Genomic DNA, 19,375 nt, shown 5'->3' on the forward strand with positions numbered 1-19,375 from the left:
AGTAGCTGTATGAGAAACTGAAAATTGTTGAAAGACAGTGAAAGGTACACTTGTATGCATATGAGAATTCTCACACTTTCATTCCGCCTCGCAAAAACTGGTTGTTTAGTATCATAGAGATGAGATCGTGGTAGTAAGGTCGGAATGGAAATTCTCATAAATTATTTCGTGCCGTGAAATCGTTGTTTCGTAGATTTTCATTGAACAAGTAATACAATTTCTCTATTCTTATTCGTGTAGCGTTACTTTCATAATATTAGTACTATTCCTACACGAAAGTTATTCATACCAAAAGTTATTCATACGGTGCCTTATTAAAAAACACGTTCCTTCTTTTTTTCTTTTTTTAGATGATATAATAAAATATATAGAGAAAAGATCTTTTCTTTTTAAACTTATAAGCTCGTCTAATGTTAGTCACATACCATGTATTGTTTGCTAAAGAAAGGGAACAAGGAAACATTGGTATCTTCATAAGATCTTTGCCTGTATTACGATGAATCTTTCCTGCTTAATATTCTATTCACAAGCTCGCGTGTTTTGTTCGAATTTAAGTGTTCCTAAGAAGCAAGAAAAAATTCCGCGTTTAGAATGCGCACATTCGAAAGACGTGCCCGTCTTTACATTCAATTCATTAGGAGGGAAGATGGTGGGGATAAGCGGGGACGTCGGCTATTGCCGATAGACGGCGTATGGCGGAGCAGTTCATTTCTGTAATGGCCGCTGTCTGGCGTTGTCGGTGAATCGGTCTCTTTTGTAGTCTCGCAAACGAAATATCGCATAGCATCATTGTTTAAGAAAATTCAGTGCGCGGCAATCCACGTGACGAGAGGTGCGGTGTTCGCTGGTGCATAGTGTGTACAGTGATGTATATGTTGTGACTCGAGAACAGACGATCCGTCGAGAAAATTCAAATCGGATGTGCACTGGTGTCCCACTGTTTACTCGGCTCACTGACCGTTCACGGTTCTAGATTGAGAAAATATCGTACTAGTAATAAGAAGATCGTGATCGCACGATATGCAATCGAGTATCGTGGGCTTGCGTCGCGTCATTTCGAAGTCGCCAGGTTCCATTGAGCGATGGTTCATCCTCGGACAGTAAACAAAAGTGACAGCGTGCAGATGCCGTTCGGTCATGCCTCCCGTCTCGTCTGTATTTGTCGATAGTATTTGACGTCCTGTTCTTCGCGAGCCCGAATTCTCTCACGTAGTTCAAGGTCTTCTAAAATCAACCTAACACCACGCTGCCAACAGGCCCAGGCAATTTCACGCCACTTTCGAGATCGAACGTGTGCCGAGCGTGTTCGTCACTGACAGTAACACTGACCGCGCTTTTCTCAGTTATCGCTCGCGTTGTTGTGTCTTTTTCAAGGACCTGTCCCATAATTTCCGACTCGAAAAAATTAACATCTTCGTAAGACTCGAAGCAAGAGAAACAGTGGACGCATCGTTTTCACTCCCGCAGGTATGTTGCTCCGATTACTGTCTCTCCATGCATTCGGAACACGGTGCATCGAGCTTTCTACTGTCTTTGTATTTTTTCTTTCGATCTAACGTAAGGGTCGTCGAATTATAGTACGGACTCTATGTATTCTCGAGAAAAAGTATCGCGATATTCCGTAATCAAGTATCGAGGACATTTACGCGATCCAATTATGCGTATATTTGATTGCGATATGTAAACGCTATATCGATAACGTAAAAAATGTACTTTTGGCTGTGAAAATAATCGGTTTTACGAATCTTTACTTATCGAACAAAAATTTTCACCGAGCGATATTTTAGCGATAGTATCGCGTTTCTAGAACTAGAACGAGACACTGGACGTTCGTCGGAAAGCACTTTTTGTCCTGTAAAAACGCACCAGGCCGCAGCGCCGTGTTATATACCAATTAAATATAGCTGGCCTCTGGTAATTGCACCGTGTACTTTTTATCATAAATTGCATTTCTCGCGTGTGAAAACGGTCATCTGCCGCAACTGGTGGAAGAAGAAGTAGCGCTGCTTTGTAAATCAAATCGCCGTGTGCACCATGTAATGTATCACCGCGTATGCTCAGCCAACCTGCACACAGGTATCCGCATTATTTAACAAATCTGTTCGCATTCCCGGGCACGAGAACTTGGCCGTATCCACTGCGAGCCACGTTGTACGAGTACCGCCAAATATTTCTAGTATTTCGCACGTTATCTATTCCTTCAATAAGACATCTAGTTTATCGTTGAAGAATTGCGAGAAAAGTTACTTTAATAGCAAGCGTAATTTCCATACACGACATATTCTTGAAAACATCGCCTCTATATCGGTCGTATACGGAAGCGAATGTATATATTCATATACATATGTATATATATAGGCATATATACATTATATCTATGTGTACGTATGTTCCCACCGAGTTTGAGCTAGGTCAGTGCGGCGAATCCTCGCAGAGAGATGAATCTGATAAACCGCTCTTCATTTTTACAGCTTTCAATATGTATTTATTATATCAAGATTTTTGCAATTGAAACAGTTCGAACGTGTACAATCGGTAAGTGCATAATCGTTTCACTGACCGTTTTGTTGCGATCGAAAAGTGCATCGATATCGGTCACCATTAACTGGACTTGCAACGGGAAATAATGAATCGAATGAAATTGTTTCAATTGCAAAAACGGAAAGAGATTAGCGTATTGACTAGTCTTGTGGGATGCAGATTTCTTCCAGAATAGCCAAAATCTCCTCCCCATGTTTCGAGGACGCTCGAAGAGGAGAGAGATGTGCCAAGTTTCGCCGCTGCGGATATTCCACGTGCTTCTCGAGTTCATCGACGTTGACTGGCTGCCGCACTGCGTCCCCTGCTAGGATCATGTCCTAGTCCACTGTGATTCCTCGATACGCGTGATCCCACTGCCAAAAGAGAGAAAGAGAAACGAGCGTAGCATACCGAAGTTTCAATCTGATCCTGACATGTCGGGCTACCGCTTCAAGGACGTAGCTCGTTGTCGCCTCGAGAGTCTTCCCGATCGAGAATCGACGACCTCGTTCGTTTGAACGGCGAATCAAGAGACGTTGTCACGTCCATCGACAAGACTGATAATCTGTGTAATGCAGCGCGCAAAGGCGACGACCTTCCGTCCCGATTCAAGCTGCTCAATCTTTTCACAATAACGGCGAAAATGTTCGGCAAGGTGCCACCGTCCAACACACCTGGACCGCCTTCGAACGATGGAACGTTGGTCAAGTCGTGCGCCAGACCCAGTGGAACCGCGTGTTTGCCGTGTTTCTCGGTCGACGAGGCGCCAGCCACGCTCACCGAGGAAAAGTCGAAACCTTGGAGGCCGAAAGACCACTGTATGCCCGTAGTTTCCGAGGCACCCTCTACGGGAATAGAGGACAAGCAGAAGCTCTGGAGATCGAAGGAGAACTGTAACTCCTCCGTCGTCTTCGATCCACCTTGTATCACCGATGACAACTCGAAACCGAAGAGAGCGAAGGAAGGATCGTGCCCTGTGAACGAGTATCCGACTGTCACGGACGACAAGACGAAATCGTGGAGATCTAAGGAGAATTGCAACGTTAGCGTGGTACCCGATGTAGCTACCTTGATCGAGGACAAGTCGAAAGTAAGGAGATGCAAGGAAACGTGCACGTCCTCCGAGTGTCTCGACGATAAAAAGCTTCGAAGGTCGACGAAGGAGTCCGGCGGTTCGTTGACGGTGGAGCCAGTTTCCATCGATGATAAATCCAACGTACGGAGAATCTCGAAGGACTCGAATAATACGGGAAGTGTCGATCTATATGGTAGTTCGCAAACTCCTAGCTCTACGTCTAATTTTTCCCAAACGTCGATCTCGTTCGTCGAGGTGAACAGACCTAGCAGGACCGAGTCGACTGGCTGCTCGGTGGCGAAGAACTCCTGCTCCAAATACTCGGCCAAGGAGATTTCTGGCCACGGAAGAAGTCACACGGTGGCGAAGGCGACGAGCTACGGGAAATCTTCGAGTTGCGCGTCGACCAGTGCCACGAAATCGCAGAGGGTGTTTGGTTCCACTAGTCTGAGCAGTTTGAACGTCGACTCCGGCTCGAGAGACTCGTCGAAGTTGGCGAAAAAGCACGTCGGTCCGAACCGCGATTTTCTCGCTGGTAAAGAGCAACATTTACCCGCAGGAAAGTCTATTTCCAGAGAGACGCAGAGGAGTGTCGCGCAGGCTGCACCATTGGCGGCAAGCAAACAATCTACCGCGAAGCCTTCGGACGCAGGACATACGGTGTCGAACGGCAAGAGTCGACCCGTCTCGGAGTCTAACAGCGAGCTAGGTGACTCACCGATGGACTTCACCGCGATTTCTGTGATTCAGTCGACCGATGAATCTTGCCAGAAGTCGTCCGCGAAATCGTACGCTGCCAACAACGATATGATGGAGTTGGTGGTTTCGGCAACCTCGTCGTCGGGCGCTTACGAGCAACGAAATTGCAGGGGGGACTTTACCACGTCCACACCGTCGAAGGACTGGATGAAGTCCAACGGCGACGCGTTGCAAAGTTGCATTTCCTGTTTGCCGCAAGATCTTCCAACGGAGCTGCAGTCTTCGCCCCGAAGTTACAGGGAACGAGAAAAGTGCCGTGATCCATGGCGACCCACCGAAATGGAAAGCAATATTTGCAACCTGAATGTGTGTCCTAGTGATACGTATCAGGATACCGGCTCGAAAAGGAGGACAGGTGCTTCCTGCCAGGCGTTGAGGCATGCGGTTGCCTCGTTGAACCGATTGGATGACTTTTATATGGAGAAGATCGGTGCCGGATTCTTTTCGGAAGTGTTCAAGGTAGGACCAAGTTTCACGTATCGCTTTATCGTTATAACCATATCGACTTTGGATTATCCAAGGATGATAAAGAAGTATCGCGGATCGCGTTTAAACTATAAATTACGATTTGCGTTTCGGCGAGTACTTTAGCAAATGGAGAAAAGTAACAGGATCGCGATGAGTCGTTCGACGTGTTTCCGATGCGCGGACGTGTTTCATAATAGAGCCATTATCGCGAATATTTTTCTCGGAACGATATTCTCGGTTCGTTTCTCGCCGAGGAATGTACAATTAGAATACGAATAATAATTAGGCATAATGATGATAAGGAAAGTTTTCTCTTTGATATAACACCGTTTTAGTCACTTTTTCCCTACATTTCATTTTCTTTTTCTTTACCTTTTAAATACATTATGTATTATCACGCGCTTTAGTCGCTCGCTTCGCAGTACAGAGCAGCGGCGTTATCTTGGCAATTGTTAGTAGACTAACATCAGCGAAGATTAGATACGAATGCGTGCAATAATTCCAAGGCGTTCTCTCTAAATTAATTCCATCCGTAACCATGCGGTTACTCGTTTTTTAACGAGCAGTCAAACGTTTTTCCCTCTAAGATCTTCGTGCATAGAATTCCTCGATTTCATTTGTAAACAATTGCACGATTTTTGGTCCAGTGACTGCACCTTTGCAAATTAATTAGCATTCGCTCGAAACGATGAAATAAATTCAAGCAGCTGGCAGCGATTGCTTACCTACTTGAGTTTCTTTCGACGAATTTTCCTCCACAAATTTTCATGGAAAGTATTCGTATATTCATTGGAAGGTGAATTAACAACGCCATCGTAAACGGTAGGATAAATTGTCATTGGAATAACGGTACCCACTCGGAGAAAATGGCAATTAACCATATAGAAAGCTTCCCGTATATGGTACGTCCAATAATCAATGCTAAAGGCAATTTAAGTAAGTGACACGGTATATTTTTTCGCCTACGTTATTCTTCGATCAAGCGGTTGATTAAATTTAGCGGGTGATTAAATTTAATTTGAAATGAAATTTGAATTCGAAGGAAAAAGGCGACAACTGTTTGCGAGCGAGGCACACGTCGTACTACTTTATGTACACAATGTATAAGTAATTGACAATATGAAATATCGCATCGGACCAAAGTGACTACTCAGCCAAAAACATTTGCCACGAGGTAAAAGATCCAAGGATGGATTTGCGCCTTACATCGCGAACAAAACGTTGTGACATAACGAAACGTGGAATCATGGCCACATTTGCGTAAATCACGCTCTTCCCTCTTCCGAAGCTTCGTTAGACGCGATTCATGAAAAATCATCTGCTCGTATCTATGTTGGTTAGGGCTGGCTGCAGCTCGTCGACTTTTTACGCACCTGGAGCATCGAACACAAGCCTTTCGTATTCATTCTACCGAGCCAGGTGCTAGGCATAACTTCTCGTTGCTTTCGTGACAGATTATTTATTCCTGTTATGGAACTTTTTACGCGCAGCGGAACGTTACATCGTTTAAACAGCCTAACGGCACTTAAGAAATGACGCGCAACTTTTTTCCCCGTTTTTGTCCGATATTTCTAGAAATTATTCTCCTTCGTATCCAACAACGTTACGTAACGGTCAACGTGGAAAATTCGCGCTAAATCATAGGTGAATTTCACATCGCACAGGTTGAACCGCGTAATGTACCATAATGCGCAGAAGTAGGTTTCTGCTGGTACGTACGTAGATACGATGTTCTGCAAGGATGCTATAAGTCACAATTTCCCCCTAGTCTGCAACCACTTCCTCTATTGCGTCTTCTTTATTCTCTATCTTCTCCACGGCACTGTTAACCGCTGCTTTTCTTATCCTCGCGTATCTAGCACCGTGTAGCGTCGTTTCGCCTTTGCATCTCTCTCGGTGCTCTTTTCCACGCGACTAACAAACACGCACGTACGTAGCCTACGTATCCTGGAAGTGTTTTCGAGCGCGCGCGTAATTTTGCACGTAGCCGAATGCGCTGGTGACGATAGAAAGTCGGTCCGGTTCCGTCGGAGGCAAAACCTGCAATTTGCCGGGCATTCGCGGACGACTCGAGGACGACCGCGTCAGTGTCATCGGAAGCTATCGAACCGAGCCGAGAATCTCGACGAGAGCGTCGTTTCTCATCGGCTAGGTACGATATAAATAGGTCAACAGGAAATCGAGTACGGCCCGTGGTGTGACGACGACGATACTCCCCGAGCCACGTATCGCGAGCATTCTGTTTAAAAATAAATGCACCGCGTTCTCCGGCGTTCTGGAGGGTCCTTGCGATCTGTAGCGTAGGTCAAAGTCTTCTGAACTTTCGCGCTCGAACGGTCCAAGAGCGCGCCCCAACGTCTTGTCGTTATCGACGCTACTTTCCATTAACGAAGTTATTTAGCAGAATTTGTAGAATCACGTGGTCCCGTAGCCGCGAACCTGGTCATCGATAGCTTACCGAAAAGTGTGTCGACGTTGTCGTACTTTTCTCCGAGAACTAACGTGCTGGAGGTCGTGTCCTTGGCAGCTCGGAATCGTTACGCGAGATTCGACGCGAGTCAATTTGCGCGAAAGTTTCAGCTCGGTGAAAGTCACGAAAGTCGTTCGAAGAAATTGAAAAAAAAATTGGAAGGACCTGACCGCGCGAGCCCCGATTCACGAACAGAGGAACGCGATTCGATTTCGGAGGTCACGAGTTCTTGGCAACCGCACGCGATCTCACGACTAGAGCCAACATTTTGGCAGACCACTTCCTCCGCTCGAGCCCCACCGAAGAATTCGTCGTTTAACTCGACTCTATACCATCGACTATGCACGCACAGCAGGCGCATCAGCCTCTTCTTCAACCACTGTCCGGCCTGCGCATCGTTAGAGAGATCAACCGCGTGTACAACGTTGCATTCCTCTGACGGAACTCGATTTGTATTTCGAGACAGGAATCTTACCTATCGCCGTAATCGTTGTCGACAGAGAACGATGTAACAACTGGTTTCAATGAGCCATCAAATCGACCGATTATTGCGTGCTTTTTAAGCATCTGGACAACCAGTTTCGTTCCAACGGACCGATGGAACGTGTTATGCGGCGGTAGCTTCCTGGATATAGCAAGGTCGTAAAATCGGCCAAGCAATGGAGTTTTCGTGCATATTAAGCATTTAGATCGTCAGGAAACCGGCAACGATGCTTTTCGATTCAAATCTTTGATGTTTCGCGGAGGTCTTATCAGTCTCTGCACACTATTGCCGTAAAATTTTATCGTGTCGCATTCTTTCACGAATAACGTTGTAACGATATTGCACTTCGTTTCTACGACGGATATCCCCCGCAGCCAGCAGTATGTCTTTAATGTTTCAACGTCTTTTTTTTTTCGTCTGTTTGCTTATTTTCATTCACTTGCAAGAGCTACCGTATTAAAGAACTACAACGCAAGAAATATAACGACGTTATAAAAAGCTGACAGGCGTTAGAATTTGTAAGTAAGCACGTTCGAACGTCTGGGCAGGCGAACTGACAGAAACCTGAGAAGGTAAGGGTGCGAAACATCAGTTAGGGTGGCATAAAGTACACTTTAAACGTGGTTCAGGGTCTCGCGAAGGTCGTATACGTGATAATATACATTGTATAACAAAGGGCGTTTTTTGAACAGCTGAATCTGAACGTGATTACGAAAGCATAATATTTGGAGTAATGTCAAACGTTAAGTAATTGTTTCGCAATTGTAAAAGCGTCTAGAATAATCAAACTGTCCACGAACGTGTATTGTGTTGGTTGAAACGCGTTGGAGAACTAATGACTCGAAATGTTCTCGGATGGACGTTGAAAGATATTTTCTTTCAAATGTGGAACGCCGTTGCGCTGAAACGTTCGCACTTTGTATGCCATCCGATTCAGGTAGCTCGACAAAGTATAAAACGCGAAATTCGACTTTCGCGTTTCGTGAACGAGCCCGTTAATCATAATTATATCTCGCGGACGATACGGCATGATATATTTGCCTGGAAAATTTGATCTCAACTCGTCCCTCGCATTCCACGTGCACGCGTATTCTTGGTCTTCCTACTCCTCTTTCTTTTTCTGTTTATTCTCTAGAAAAAGTCAACACGAACAAGTTATAATTAAAAGGACAGGTGGAACGCAGTCGCGTTCGACAAATGTTTAATCGGAGATTTCTCTGCCAGCTTTCTCGATCGTGATTCCGTGGTGACTCTCAGAAATTGAACGACGAAACTGAGGCTACCATGGCCAAAGAAAAAGGAAAACAGCCGCGAAAGCGGAGGAGCTGAAACAGAGAGAGGGAGAGAGGGAGAGAGAGAGAGAGAGTAACGAAAAGATGCTCCAGATCTATTTTTGCGTCCCGTTCAACTTCGATCCTTGTCTCGCCGCTCTTCTTGGCTGATGAATCTGAAATTTTGAACTAAACTACACTGCTTCGAAATCGCTGACCATCTCTGTATGATTGGGAAGATAACCTCGATCATGGAAGTGAAATACGCTTAGTAATTCAACATGTGGACTTAAGAACACTCGAAAGTGCTCAAGAATGCCGAGGAATTCTCGCGACAATTTTTATATAACGAGCTTCGAGCTCGATCGTCGTCAGATTGTCGCCCATCCGAAGATAAACGAGGCTAACAAACGTGTCGTAAGATTCTTCGAAAACGGTCGACAAACGATGGGCGATTGCAAAATCCGTTTTATAGTTGGCGGTTTTTCGTTTAAGATATATCGGCCTTGTTATCGTTTGCGTTAATGAGTTAGCAGAATCTCGCGTGCAATTAAAACCTGTTACGAACACCGGAAATTTCGAAGCGAATTTGAGCTACAACAGCCGTGTTAATATCGAAGTAAACTTGTTTGTAATCCACTAAATCGTTGGATCATGAATAAAACATGCGAGAAACGTTATTCGCGTTCCGTCTTTCATTGCGGATTTTCTAAACGAAACGACCGCGCTTTGTTATTTCGAATAACGGTTAGTTCGCCTTATGGAAACCTTGAAACGAAATCGTCTTTATCTGCTTCCACTATCACGACCACTAGACTGCATGAATGACACTGCTTCATAAGGTGTATTTCGCTTCGTCGTTTTTATCAACCGATGTACTTATATACGCGCAGAGCGGCAATTGTACGATGTTCGACCATGAAAGATCGTCCTTGTAGAAAAGTCGGTGTCGCGTTGAAACCGTAGATCCTAGAACTGGACGATCTTCGGTTAGAGAAACTTCTTGCCCCCATCAATTTCACGATTTACTTTCATAGTTCGAGTCCGCGTATCTCGAACAAGACGAGGTCTCGCGTGTTCCCGTAACGCGTTTTACAATTGTGCGAATTTACGCGTCTATACGTGGCCGGTCGAGTCGGACACTTTCCTTATTTCTAATTCCGTCGACGCGAATAAAATGAAATTGGCCGGGACGCGCCAGCGCCATTCGCTCTCCTTGCAAAACCTATTTGAATTTTACGTAACCCGCTAATTATACAGCCAACCTTGCTGGAATTTTCTCCGAGTATAGCCGACGCGAACGTTTTCCTCGTTTCCGAGAAGCTTTATCGAGCTCGTTGATCTAAGACCATTGGATAATTCGGAACACGTATTTAAAAGTCGATCTTTCCTTCCGTCGATCTAGATCGAGAACGGAAAAATGCCAAGACTATGGAATCGAAGTATCGTGAATGTTTTTTCACGCGAAACTTCGTTACGGACGCGTGACGTTCGATAAAGCAAAGGAAACTAGAACAAGGGAACCTAAAGAGCTGGAGATTTTTTTTCCATATCGAATTTATTATCGCCGTAAAAATCACGACGTCCTTGGAGGCGCATCGGCTTCGATGGAATGCGGTTATTATCGTCGTGGTAATTCCTACGTTTATGCTTGCGGATATAGTTTCAGGACAGTCGGTGGAAATGCAGTAAATAACCGGTAATGACACGCGTGATGACAGACTGCGTTATTACGGACATGCTTCGCGGAAACCCAGCAGGTATCGAAATAAGGTCGTTTCACCGCGAATCTCCTTCGGTTCGATCGTCCTTTTGTATACGTTCCACTTCCCATGTCTTCTTTATTTGTCCTTTTGCTGATTTTTCTATCCAGTAAACTTCGCTTATCCTCTTTTCGTTTATCCTATTTTCGTTCGAGTTGTCGTTCAAGTTCTTAATCGGGCTATTCGAAAAAAGATAGAACTTTAGAATTCCATCGAGAAAGGTTTCATCGCTTATCGCACTGAATTACAAAGTCCGTGGAAATCACGCGTTCCACGCTGTCTCGAAACGCAATTTAACTAAAATATACATATGTGAAACGCGAGGGCTTGATGCCTCGGAGAAAGTTCTTACAGCTGCAGTTTATGCACGCGCTTTGACATCGACTGATGAGCCGCAAACAACTCTACTCGTCGGTACATTGAACGTAATAGCACCTTCGACGTAAATTTGCAACGCATCTCGTCGAACGCTGTTCTCCTTGCTCCGTCTTTGATAACTATTTCTATTTAGATACAGTTAGGTACCATCTCAGGTGCAAGAATTCCAAATTCCAAAAGATTCAAGCATTTTCGATTTATACGAGGAAGATCGTGGTTTCGTAAACTACTTTTAGTCAAACGATTGAATTATTTTATTTATTTTCTAAATATGGCAACAGCAAAATCCTCTAGAAGTCGGTATAATTGTCGATCAAAATATATAGATTAATATTAAAAGATCGGAATTCAAACAATGCAATTTTCTTGATTCGATGTTTTATTTTAGCAGCCTTCGTCGAAAAACGAGGAAAACCAAAACGATAACCCCTCGACTTTTCAAATAATACTTTGTAAATAACAATGCGATTCGCAGTTTACGAAATCCATTGAATTTTATCGAAAGAAATACGCGGGCGTCCGATCGATCTTATCCGGCGATCCTTATCGCATCGAAGCGTCGATCAACTCTCGGTAACGTGGAATCGGTTTCAATTGCGCGAGCAAAGGAAAAGAAAAGCGTCGACCACGCGAGATCGATTCAGCCTAGCGCGTAAAACTGTCTCTCGAAGTATCGTTTGCCTGGAATTTAAAATGCGGTTCGCTCGTTGTAATTAACGCATGCAACGATACGCTGATCGATCTTAACGACGCGCCTTACGGTATTAATACGCTCCGTGATATAATTGTCGCATGACTGGCGCGCCAATTAAGCAAACTTCGAGTATGTGTATCAAAGTGTTCGATAGCGACGCCGGGATCAAAGCAAAGCGAGTCGTTCGTTCCGGTGTTGCAGCAAATACCGTGAGCACGATATGACAACGGGATCACGCGTGATCGTATTTTTACCTCTTTGAGAACTGTTTCTCCTCTGAAACACGACGTTACGTATGATTTCGATAAAAGACGCGGTACAATATCAAAACGGATGAAAAGAATTTTTCTTTCGTTTAATGTACAATGCTGTTACGGTGTCGATCCTGTAGAGTATAGAGCGTAGAACGTATACGCGATGCAGAGTTGCAGCCGACCATTATAAATATTAAGCTTAGGGCGAAAGAATTTGTCCACGACCTGGATAACTTAATTGGATAAAGTCCCGGTTCAGCGATCCAGCTAGCCGCTTCTCTTCTCCCCTAAAAAACACCGGTTAATTTCTCCAATTCTCCTAATCGAGTAATTTCACCGCTTCATATATTCTATATTTATTCCTTTCAAGCCACTTGCGTAACGCACGCTTCCGTTCTCAAAATAATGACATCGTAGGAGGGAACAACAGGTCGCCGACTCTAATAACATGCAGGTGTGCTTTTCACGGTAAAGCGGTAAGAGATACAGGCGTTGCAAGGGATCGATCGAAGAGACGATGGAGCAGGGATCTAAGAGGGGATCGAGAGTGGTTCGAGAGGTCGAAGGTGTCGCGTGCTCGCGCCAGAGACCTTCGTAAGGCCGCGGCGAAGCGACAGGCGAACGATCTGTCGGAAGTAGCCTCTCTTTCACTGCGGTGGCCTCACGTAGCAGATAGAAACGACCGACCTTGCTTGCGAGCGTTCGAAGCCCGCGTTCACCGCGGCATTTCCTTCCTCCGACGAAATAAGAATGCTCGAAGCAGACGAGAAAGCCGGTCACGCCGCGTTGGCCATGGAGTACGAACACTCTCTAATGAGCCTCTGTTACGGGTTCTCGTTCCTCGCTCATTTTCGTTCTACGACCGATTCATTAGCCAGCGAGATACGACCAGGTGGCCGGCCAACGTCCTATCGTGGCTCATTCCCGATTCGCGATTCAAAATCCTCTCTCTTTCCGCGGCCTCCTACGAAAATCGCCGGAAGTTCACGCCGCCGCGGCTGCCTTAATCGTGAGCACGATATTTCGAAAGTGACGGAGTTTCTTCGCGTTCTCGCCAGTTCCGTACTCGATCCTCGATAACCGCGCAAGTTTCGTACGCGTTAGCCGCCGAGGATGATCGAGGCGTTTCGCTACCCTCGCAAAGTTCCTTCGAACCACCGAATAAGTAATCGAATGGTAACGGATTACCTTGCCGTTGACCCAGAAACCGGTCGTAACGCTGGAAACGTGGAGCCAAGCGGCGATATTTGACCGAGGATTATTCAATAGTTTCGCAATGATCGTTACAGCGCGTTGTTTCGTTGAACGCGGGTATTAATGAAACGAAACTAAAATCGTGCGAACGCATCGAAAACGAGTAGGATTTTTATGCAGGTATGTTAACGACTGTTACGAGCTCGCCTACGATTATATTTAAATTCATCGAACGGGGAGGAAAGTCGAGAAATCTGTCGTTGACTCGTATTGCTCGATCTTGGGAGAAATCTTCGTCGAGCGTCGGTATCTCGGAATCTCTCGCCTATCAATTCGATTCTCGCGAAACTTTCATCCCCGTATTTAGAGATAATTGCTAAATAATTCATGCATTACGATCCCGTAAACAACCAATAATCGTAATAATTTCGCCTTTTATCCGACTGACCGAGCGCTTAATTTTCTTTGGGTAACTTTTACTTACGAGTGTAAAAGCGAGACTGGAATTTAATAGAAAAAGGTTCGATCTGGCCTGGATAGTCAACGTACTGAAATTTATTGGTTCCGCCGCGAAATAGGCCCGTTTCCGCTTGGCTGCGAAGTAAAATGTCGTTGTTCGGCCCAAAATGTTCCGTGACTCTCGATTTAATCCGGCTGTGATCGACGAGATTCGAGAGCGAGGAAAATGTCGCGTTACCGCTGGGAAATCCACGTTTATTAGACTCGTGAGTCGTTCCGACGACATGCAAATCCGGCAAGAAGTACGACTGGTTCCACCGTAAAAGTGGCGAAGTTGTCTTGGAAAACCGGTCGTATATTTCACCGTCGATCTTTCGCGCCAACTTTGAAGCAATCCGTAACCGTCTACTTAAATAAAGGAAAACAACGAAGCGTTTCGACTTTGCACAATGGTAACCGATTCGTGAAATCGGGAGAACACGGTGATCTCGAATTAGTTTTGTAATTTAACAGCGAATCGAAGCGGTTCCAATAAGAATACCGATGAAATCGAGCGAGAACGAGAGTGCGTACCGTTCGCCAGACTCCAGTTGCCGGTTTCTTTAACCTTTAACGATGTTAATTTTACGCTAAACTTTCCTCGCGTGGCAATTAGCAGTGCTAATTGCCCGGTAATTATACGGATCTACTTTTGTATTCTTTGTCCTTCTCTAAACTTCGTTACGAGCTTGGACAAAAGAATCGTGTTCCACCGTGTTGATCGTAATATACTTGGAAATATGGTAGATCCTAATGCGATATCGATGTCATAAATATTCTTGTTAACAAATCATACTCCAATTTTTTATTTCCTCGCCTAATAAGTATCTCGAACATGCGTTCATTCTCTAAAGGACTAGATCACGGTATGCGAACGATTCGAAAGGACAGACTCCCCATATTTAATCGATCTCGAAGCAAATCTACGACGTGCAATTTATTGACAAGCTAAAACCATAAAAGGAGATTAAGCTCTTATAGGGAAAGCCGATCGACATTCACGAAGAGAAACTTTTTGTTAAAAAGTGATCGGAAAAAATATTAATATAGAAACTCTGTCAGAGAAAGTGCGTAGCGCGAGGCGAGAAAGAAATTTATCGCCGCGGTGTCTCGCGATCGGTCGTCAGAGAAATCCTCATCGATGCTCGTATCTTGAAATGTGGTGCATCGTCTCCTTCGATTTGTCTTGTTCGATCGATCGACGATCGTACAGCGTGCCTGCTGCGAGATCGGCTGACTATCGCGCGGAGATTCTTCCAATTCCAAACGACGATTTTTCGCTGAAACTTTGGACGGGTGCGCTGCATCGCCGGGAAAAAATTGTGAACTTGTAAAGCCTTTCAAGGCATGGCCTTCGAGCCGTACGTTCTTAATCGGTAAATCGCTCTTAATAGAATCGTAGCTTTCCACGAAGTGAGTTAGAACCATTCGCGTCGACAATTTTCTTTGAAATTTTCGAACTTTCCCGTTCACATCGTCAATTCGGTTCAACTATGGCACGAGCAACTGCGAATCCGTTTCTACATTCGTTTCAACGATCTTCTATTTTTCTAGCGAAAATGCTACAAAACAATTTGGAATTCCTATTTTTATTACTAGTAATTTGTAGTTTATATACGGACGTTTTAGGTATTCAAGCTTCTACACACTTGTTGATTTTGGCATTTTCACGTGTCTACGTAACGATCAATACCGATCGCACATTTCGTAAATTTGTATGAAACTTTTTTCTACTTTTTGATTTTATCGTTCTACTTCCATTCTCAGATACTCACGTACACGACTGAATCACATCGCTGAAAATAATTCATGGCTCACCTACTTAAGAACTTATCGTTCGCTAAAAGGCCAAAACACTCCACAAGTTCTTTACATAGTATAACGCATCCATTCATCGCTGCTACTTAAATACGCCGCCACCAACTGCATCGCATTACATAATTCGCATCATAAAAAAGAAGGGGAGGATCAAATGCCAGGCAATATTTTTGGCCCTTTTTTTTTTTCAAAATTTCAGCATATCCGAATTTCAAAACTCTCTTGGCGAGCGTTAGTGTTACGTATTCGCGAATTCACAGACCGGGAAAAGGAAGAAAGCGATTTTAGAAAATAATCGAAAGTGTTCTCTGCACGATATAAAAATAAGACAAAGAAAAAATACCAGTCTCGGTGCAGTGAACTTTTCGTTAAGCGGGCGATCTCGCGTAAACGCAACCCTACTTGCGGTTGACTTTCGAAGTTGGAAACTTCGTGTCACGGCACGCTGCGTGAACTTTGAACTTTTCGAATCACTCTCCACTCGTTTTAATTGGTGCGTGGATTTTAATTATGTCGAGGTTTTCCCTTTCGTCGACGTACGTCCGCGTATCTGTGATTTCCTTCGCCGTGCCATTCGACGCACGTCGAGCGCGAAAGTTGACAAATCGTTGCCCGTTCGGGGGATTGAAAGAGCTACGGATCGGGGAAAATGATGGATGAGCAACTATCCCGATTGTATTTTTATCTTCGATGCAAGAAGGCGTCGTTGAAGATGTCTCGCGTGGAATAGCCGTGATTGCAGAACATTCGCGCGTTCCAGTTATCGTTAATTAACCCGATAATTCGCGCGATTAAGATACCACAAAAATAGCTCATCGTTCATTTCTCATCCGTGGTCACCGCAGTGCGGCTACAAATAGACGCTGTTGACCTTTGTCGGTCTGCCGTTTTACAAACCGGCCCGTTCAATAAAACTATTAAACATCGTGTTTGCCCTTTAATTGCCGTGACGGCCATAATTGCTCGGTAAATTCGCGATCCTGCCGTTATCTCGTTGAATCTACGGCGGCAATTTAGCGGCAATACGTCGTTGGACTTATTAAATCGAGTGAAAAATCAACGCTGTAAATTCGTCGGTCGTTTCATGCTCGAATTAACTTGCCAGATGACGATCTCTCGCGGAGGTTCGCACGGGGATCGGTACTTGCTCGGTAATCCAGTCTCCGACAAAGCCGTGCAACGTTAATGGAAGTTCTGCGGTGATAGAGGCCTTTCAGGGCTGCCTTTTCCCGGAAGCCTTTGAATCCTCGAAATCTTCGACGCGCTCTAGCCGTCACTTTTAATCTTCGCAGTCCCTTTTTCTCGATCCGAGGTTCACCGAACTCCAAGAGAGTATGTCGTAAAATGCCGTGCATTTCCTACGCTATAGTCCATCCTTTGCATACAACATCGCATAACATACGGATATTTTCAACCGCATGAATCCAACTGTCAAACGCAAATTACTTTTCACATACTGATCACGACGTATATTGCGATTTATAATTTCTTCTTAATCTATCCATTTACGACGATGTGTCTCCTAGTTTTACGGTACAACTTCCTCCGTGCGAACTCCATTTATTTGAACGAAATTGCGGTTTAAACGAACTTCTACTTGTTGAATCCATTTAGCTGAACGCGAACTAGCATTATACGAACGAAAAGTGGATAACTGACGATGCGGAGAATAAATGGATTTATATTACATTTACAATCATATGAACTACTTGCTCTTCGACGACGTTATACAAACGGGGTTTCCTACTTATGTTAAAGCGTTTGTCCCGTAAATAAATCGAATAAAGAAGCAAATAAATTTAGCAGAATTCAATGGGCAATGCAATATCGCGCGCACCGAATTACGATTCCTCTATGGTGAGAAATTAAGCTCGAGGCAGTGATTGGCGACAACGATACTCGTTGATAACCGATGTTGAGAAAAAGTAGCAAAAATTGGGAACAGAAAGGGGCGAATAAGAAGCCGATCGATCGACTGTCCCGCTTCTGTCCGGATCGATGCGAAAAAGCGCCGGATGAACGAAGAATAGCGGCCTCGAGTCGTGGAAAAAAAGTCGAGCGTTTACAATGTTTGCGCGTGTGGTTGTCGTCGGCGGTCGTTAATCACTCGCGGTACAATAATCACCGCGTGCTTTCTCTGTACATCCGCTAACAATGGAAGTCGAATGCGTGGAGAACACGCAAGGACGAGTCCACGTATGCAGCGAGAATTATTTAAACGAACCGGGCCAGCTAATTATTTGGCATTCTCGGCAGCGACTTTCGCGAAACTTGAAAGACAGCTTCTGAAACGCTCGAAACAGTTGCTTTCGACCATCGAGTGAAAACTACTTGGCATAGTTTCGTCGTTGGCAAAAAGACCGCGATGATTCCGAAGGCATTCGGAAATTACCTGATGCCGATCTTCGCTTGTCGCCGTACAGTTATGATAATTTCAATGCACGAGTAAAAGCGAAGAGCCCGGGATGAGATATTTATAGCGGAGATTGTCTGCACGTCAAGTGGAAAGTCTTAAGTTGTACACGGAGACGTTAAGTATCTGAGTCAAAGTTCCAATTTATTTACCGTGCGAAAATAACGCACGGATATACGTGCGTTCCAAGTTCAAAGTAGAATGCCATAAGTTCGAGTAACAATTTCTAGATATAAAGTACCGAAACGAATATTCTTCCTTCGCGATTCTGGTTCAGATGGCAGATAGCTGCCCGGAATAGTTTTACCAACGCGATAATACAAGAAAATTACTGCTTGGCGACACGAAACGCGCACTTAACTAACCTGTTTTCGTGTTCTAATGTATTCATAGGTCAACACGATAACGCGAAATTACCGAACTGTAGGATTCGAGCAACGGACAGAAAAAGCGCAGAACTTGTTCCAATTTTTCTATTCGTATCAGCAATGCATCGCCTGCGTAATTCGCGCGAGAACGTTAGAAAGTAAAACTACAAAAAATCTAGAAAATCTGAATTCCAAATCAGACTAGAAGCGTAAATAAGAATCTATCTATCGCGCGATCGATTAAAACTTGGGCTCGTCGGCCTGGCCGTAATTGTGAATTTGATCGGTCGGATTTAACGGTCTGTAAAGGCCGAGACTTTCGACGAGGTGGTTCGAGGCAGCTCGTCTTTTTATCGAGTCAAGTGTCAGTTCAGTAGCGAGAGTTCGAGGGAGCGACTTCTCGCGTTAGCTTCGCTTCTTCTTCCGTTCTTTTTCTTCTACGCGAAACACTCGATTTGCAAGCGCTCTGTTTACCCGGCGAGTCCGCGGGTATTCGTCATCGTTTGGCCGCGGCCCAACTAAGCCAGCCACTGCCAAGGAATCCTGGCCAGATTCCCTTTAGATATTCTCGACTTTTTATCTTGCGGAATTTCCACCTCGTGCCCGTGCTCGTATTCGTTTTCCCTTGATCGAATTTCCCAGCGGCTTCCGTGGCCCGTTTCTCGCTGTCCATCCTTGAATCGATCGATCTCTGTCAACCATCGATCAATGCTGCGATTCGCGTGCTATGCGACGTCGAGTTTTTCGATAACTGTAAACGACGAGTGGCGCCAAGTCGCGCAGACACGACTGGCGTGTCTTTCGTTGGTTCGTGGTAGCGCGGCAGTTCGTAAAAGTGCGAGAAACGACGAGGCTAAGAGGTGTCCGTTAGCAGAGTCGCTGGAAGAGCAAATTAAGACCGGAAACAGAGCGATATCGTGCACGCGAATTCGCAGCCCCGCGTCGCGC

General features: G+C 44.9%; 1 protein-coding gene across 2 annotated transcripts in view; it reads left to right on the forward strand.

The window, feature by feature from the left end:
• Positions 1 to 713: 713 nt before the first annotated feature.
• The window catches only part of LOC100742923, a 31,162-nt gene continuing 12,500 nt past the window's right edge, over positions 714 to 19,375 (forward strand). Inside the window, exons 1-2 of one of the 2 annotated variants that reach the window (XM_012392677.3) lie at positions 714 to 1,467; positions 2,701 to 4,813. In XM_012392677.3, coding sequence (XP_012248100.1) covers positions 3,164 to 4,813 — 1,650 coding nt within the window. In that variant the 5' untranslated portion in view covers positions 714 to 1,467; positions 2,701 to 3,163. Of the gene's footprint in view, positions 1,468 to 2,659; positions 4,814 to 19,375 lie in introns of those variants that run through there. The other variant, XM_012392678.3, reaches the window with a different exon arrangement.

Source organism: Bombus impatiens, unplaced genomic scaffold, assembly GCF_000188095.3.
Source record: "Bombus impatiens unplaced genomic scaffold, BIMP_2.2 scf_1506, whole genome shotgun sequence".
NCBI classification, from domain to species: domain Eukaryota; kingdom Metazoa; phylum Arthropoda; class Insecta; order Hymenoptera; family Apidae; genus Bombus; species Bombus impatiens.